The sequence below is a fragment of the Mytilus galloprovincialis genome, unplaced genomic scaffold, assembly GCF_965363235.1.
Source record: "Mytilus galloprovincialis unplaced genomic scaffold, xbMytGall1.hap1.1 HAP1_SCAFFOLD_207, whole genome shotgun sequence".
Classification (NCBI taxonomy): Eukaryota; Metazoa; Mollusca; class Bivalvia; order Mytilida; family Mytilidae; genus Mytilus; species Mytilus galloprovincialis.
Genome location: NW_027468131.1, coordinates 36024 through 41874, shown reverse-complemented (window position 1 = coordinate 41874; position 5851 = coordinate 36024). Strand labels below are relative to the sequence as shown.

Here is a 5851-nt window from a genome sequence, read left to right as displayed (position 1 = left end):
AGCGTCCCCTGTGAAGGTAAATCAAGAATAGCGCATTGGACACGCACAATTTATAATTTGTTATTTTGATTTTCCTTAGCGTGTTTTTTTTTTTGCATCTCACATATTGGATAGATAGAATTAATCCACAATGACTTATTTACAAGCAATACTTCGTGTTATTCGGTTGTTGTTACCTTTCCCTCGTATGGGTAGCTATTTTCTGTATCTATGCCTCCATTATCTATGACATATTTAAATGAAGGAGGTAGCATACCTCCATTGCATCCTCTGTTACCTTTAATTTAAAGAAATAAAGTTTTTTTGTACTATCAACCTTTGTCAATTAACTCTTAACAATAACCTAGTCCTAATAATTCTAGATATACTTATCCATGAAAGTTATTTTAATTATCAGAATGCATAACTTTGTGACTGACTCTTAAAACACGTTTATAGATTTTTTGGCACGGCCTTCATTTGAGACGAGTATAGTTACAAATTTCTAACCGCAAGGATTGCTAAGCGTTTTGAATTTTTTAGATGGGCTTATCCGTATCATCTTCCCAAAAAGTACACGATTATCTTGAAGTATATATTCTAGGTACTGACGTTGTTTAACATCTTAATAACGTTTTCTATTTTTCTTTTTTTTTCTTTTTTTTTTAAGTTTATGAATATTGCTTTTATAGTTAAGTCTTTTTTGTGATATCCATTTGACGTGACTCTGTACTTCCCGTCATGGCGTTATTGTTCTATGATTATTTACGGTTGTATTCTTGTCTCATTTTTGCTAATGTGATTTGTCTGTATGCCTTAATGTGTTTCTGTGATACATATGACGTGGCTCTGTACTAATACGTCACGTCATTGTGTAATTGTGCATTGCAAACATATTATTGTCTAACATTTTTTTATGCGCCTTGTCTATATACCTTTTTGTGGGTTTTTTATACATATGTTTGTACCTATGCATCCCGTCATTGTGTAACTGTACTACGTAGTCTTCTGTCTTTAGATTATCATACTACGTACCGTATTTTGACGAACAGTCCATCAGATTTTGTTCCGATAACGATACGAGTTTCCCTGTTTTCCTGAAGTGCTGACCCTCTAATGATCCTACAGCTGAAAATGCCCAACATGATCCACATTTTCCCTTATGAGACGAAAATGTGCAATTAACATGTAAACGAGACATAGATGTTTAGCAGTAAACGGAATCATCTTCGTTATATATCGTTAATTTTTCTATTGTCCCCAGCAAACTTGACTTACATTGAAATAATATTTTGTACATCATGATAATACTATATAATAAAAACGCATGTGTAAAACAATAACCGAAAAGAAATATGATATACAGAAACAAATGACAACCACTGAATGATGTTTGTTTGTTTGTCCTCCTGGATAGTGCTTTATGTAACATCTCTTCCTTGCTTTGTATATAATGGAATATGTTGTTGTTATCTCTGTACTGATGTAATGCATTGGCTTTATGAGAATAAATATATTTAAAAAGGTGTCTGTATATACATTGAATTATAATGAATGATAGGACTCATGACTTAGGACAGGCATATACATAAAAGTAAAATCACAAAAAATACTAGTACAGAACTCCAAGGAAAATTCAAAAAAGAAAGATCCTAATCAAATGGCAAAACCAAAAGCTCAGACATATTTAACGAAAGGAAAACAACCGTCATATTCCTGACTTGGTACATGCATTTTCCCATGTAGAAAATGGTGGATTGAATCTGGTTTCATAGCTAGCTAAACCTCTCATTTGTATGACAGTCGCATCATATTCCATTATATATTGACAACGATGCGCGAACAACACACACAGACGTAATAGGAAAAAATGTTACAAATACATCAGTCAACATTGTGTTATAATCTTAATCAATAAAAAAAAAAAAAAATATGTAACAAAGATTGGGAAGGAGATAATTCATATTTTTTAACAATGACTTTGACCTGTTGGTGCTCACATCGTTGTTCATATACTTGGTGAATATATTACAATATAGTAAGGGTAACCCCAGTTCGATAATTATCACCTTAACGTTTACATGAAATATCATTTAAATTTCATTTTCTGTAAATCTGTGTCTCTAACTCTATGGAAATTTATCCCTTTCCGAACCCATTGTATAAAAAAATTTAATCAACGTGTGGTCGCCGGTGATCTCAGGAGACTATTGGATGATTTTAATGCACTTTTGGCGTATTAAATTTTAAACTTGTTGCCTTTTGTTAGCTATTATTCGTGTGTTTCTTTTTCAATTGTGTTCTCCTATTTATTCATATTGTAGTCCTGTAATGTTGTGCCGTCATTTTAATGTTATATTTCACATGGCCATAAAAGAGGGAGGTTTGACATGCCACAAAACCCACCATTTTGTCTTTTAAAAATGTCCTGTACCAAGTCAGGAATATGGCCATTGTTATATTATAGTTCGTTTCTGTGTGTGTTACATTTTAACGTTGTATTTCCGTTGTGTCGTTTGTTTTCTCTTATTTTTTAGTGTGAATTCACATTACTATAAGATGTGTCACGTTACTTATCTATCCCAAATTCATGTATTTGGTTTTGATGTTATATTTGTTATTCTCATAGGATTTTGTCTAATGTTTAGTCCGTTTCTGTGTGTTTTACATTTTAATGATGTGTCGTTGTTCTCCTCTTATATTTGATGCGTTTCCCTTAGTTTAAGTTTGTTACCCCGATTTTGTTTTTTGTCCATGGATTTATGAGTTTTGAACAGCGCTATACTACTGTTGCCTTTATTCATGACCTTTTTAGCTAACTGGACGAATCAAAATATGCTATAACAGGTTTTAATGAAATTCGCAACTTCGTGCAATGTGAAAAGCACTCGAAGGGGACTTTCGGTTAAAAACAATGTATTTTTTAATCATTAAAGAAACAGATTCTTTCATAGTTACTCGTGGATTATCAGATTTATTCAATGTCGATAGTTAAATTATAAATTTTAAAGTCCTCGCCGAGGATTGATAATCTATAATCTAATTATCTCGATTGGATAAATCCGATAATCCACTCGTATAAATGTAAGAATCTATATTTATAGAATGTTAAATTATATCAAAACACCAATGTTTAGCTCATCAAAAGCGTAGGTAGACTCATCTGTATTTGGAAAGGTTTTTTGGGTATTGAGATTTTGCCATATATTCTTATTTGAGTTTTATGAAGTTGTAACTAGATTTGAGTTCTAAAAGAGCTGTAACTAGAATAACTGTACCTGATTTTTCACAGGAGTTACATATCCCTTTTTTCTCCAGTCCACTTCACTGGGGATTTCCACATTATTAGGCGGTAGAAACGTGGAACCCTCACTGCTGTTTCTATATATCATTCCACCTGTCATTGTCTCGATCACCTCATCAATCGACTACAAAATTCATACATATAACGGAATACAATGAGTACAAATGTAAACGTTTCGAAACTCATATATTTCCTCATGACTACTTTGAGAAAAATATAATTCAATGTGTTGTTCTTATGGCGTAAATTGATACAATGTATATGATCAGTTGAATTTCTAAAGGAAAGTTGAGCAATGAAAAACGTTATATATTGAATACAGTATACATCATACATTGTATCACTGTTAGTCAGGATTTTTGTATACAAATGAAACAGATTGGGTCTTACTCCTTAATGTTTCCAATACAAATTCCTTTGCATTTTCCCGATTTTTGTCTAATTTTGGTACTATCTTTGGACTCGTAACTGAGAAAAAAATGTTCTTAAATACAAGATGTAAGGACGTGAATGAAACATGTTTTTTATAACAAAGAACGTCATAACAAATCAATTAAGAGCATTTAAAATCTAATCTAAATTTTTGCACATTCCAGGTTGTACAGTACGAAGCTCAATGTTATTGGCACGGCCTCTTAACCACCCCGCAGCTGCATGTTTTTTTTGGGTTTTTTTTTTTCTCCGAAAACTTGTCAGCCAGGGGGCGTTTGACATTGATGAATATACCTCATTAACCCAGGAGACACCTAACATTTTTAAACATTTTGTTTCGTTTACTCTCTTGTACACATATACAATCGTCATGTAAAAAGTTCCTAGAGACACAATAAGGGGATTTACGCATTATCAATACAGTCGAATAGCGCACAGATTGGATTTGCAAAGAGAAGGGAGGGACATTATGGAATTGAAGTATAAGAATGAAATCTATGACGTTCAACGCATGAAAATATGAACAACTGTGGGACTTTCCCGCTGTGTTGAAGACCTATTGGTGGCCTTGGGCCGTTTCTGCCTTTTAATCAGGTTGTTTCCTCTGAGTAGTAATGAAGCTTGTTGGTTTATTACGTACCATATCAGCAAGATGATTGATACCAAGCCAGTAACTGTGTTCCCCTCTGTCAGCTGCCAAATTGTGGTGTTCAATATATCTAACATTCTTCTCCCAAATAGATCGCCTAATATAAAAATAAACAACACATTATTGTTTTATTTGTAAATTTGTATTCTAATGACATATATTGATATATCAATAACACGACATATCAAACACCAATTACAAAGACATGCTTCCACACAAATTTATACAACCACAATATATACATATTTGTGTTAGTTACTTGGGGAAAAAAATCGAAACTGTTTGTAATGCTAAAACAAGGCATATCCATACAGCACAATTTACAGGTACGTAAACAGTCTCATTTCCTTAGGAAATTTTAATGAACAAGTACTTCTAATCTTGCCAAAACGTCACATAAGATATATGGTTTTATTTAGTTATCTATAGTATTACATTCACCCGTAGTGGATAGCTTTATCCCTGGCTTCAAAACCACGTATCCATATTTTAATCGTTCAAGCCCGAGTCAGAACTACTTGTTCGTAAAAATTTATATAAAAGAAGACTTCACCTTAAATATTCTTCACTTCCGTTCTCATAAGTTTTGTTGTACGCTTTCTTAAATAGTATCCATTCTGTATCCATGTCCTGGTTGATTTGGTGTGAAGCTGAACTACCAATCAACAAAACAACAAAAAGAAGAGGCATCTGAAAGAATAAGAACTTTGAAATATCATAAATGTTTCAATGAAGACTAATTTTCGCACCGTTCGCGAGTAGAACAATAACGCGAATATAAATCTTAGCGATTATGTCAAACTTGGATTTTTCCTTTTTAAACTACATCAAGTAAATGAGAAAATTTTTAAAATAGCCGCGAAGTGAAATAAAAAATTTAAAACGCAATATTAAGTATCCTAGAAAATAAGTTGGTTAACAGTAACATAGACGAAGAACGGAGTTTAGACTTATAGACGATGCATTCCAAACTTTCAGATAAACAGCCCTGTATTTAAATGTTTTGGAATGATCATTCCTGATGGAGAAAATTTCACATAACCAATGCAACAATATTAACAAGTGTTATTTGATGTTAAGACAAATTCGAATATTTGATATTATTAAAATCTATGGTTTTTATATTGTAACAAAATAATGCTTCTCAATGAATAATCAATTTAAAATAAGAAAATATATGAAGCAAGGCGTTATGAAACATGCACAATACATTGATAACAATCTAAACAGTCTACACTGTTTGTATATTTTGAAATAACCTGTTATTTAAACAACATGTTTGCAAATAGAATTTTGCCTTATGTTCCTGTAAAGCCTCTTTAAAAGTGAACTTACATTTCAAATTGTATTTCAGCATTAGAACTTACCATAGTTTTTAACGATATGAAATCGCTCGTATGTATGATAATCAAAAACGAAATCATCGAGATAATTACACTTTCTTTCTTATTTATAGACTAGAAACTAATCAAGGAAGTTATAAGAAT

The 5851-nt window shown here is 32.2% G+C and overlaps 1 protein-coding gene across 1 annotated transcript; it reads right to left on the bottom strand.

The window, feature by feature from the left end:
- Positions 1-122: 122 nt before the first annotated feature.
- On the bottom strand, positions 123-5851 carry LOC143060984 (cathepsin S-like). The gene is made up of 6 exons (XM_076233661.1): positions 5732-5851; positions 4918-5054; positions 4356-4461; positions 3258-3407; positions 1015-1138; positions 123-277 (listed from the first exon to the last, which is right to left on the bottom strand). Exons 1-6 carry the CDS (start codon positions 5786-5788, stop codon positions 159-161), a joined length of 693 nt encoding a protein of 230 aa, XP_076089776.1. The 5' UTR covers positions 5789-5851; the 3' UTR covers positions 123-158.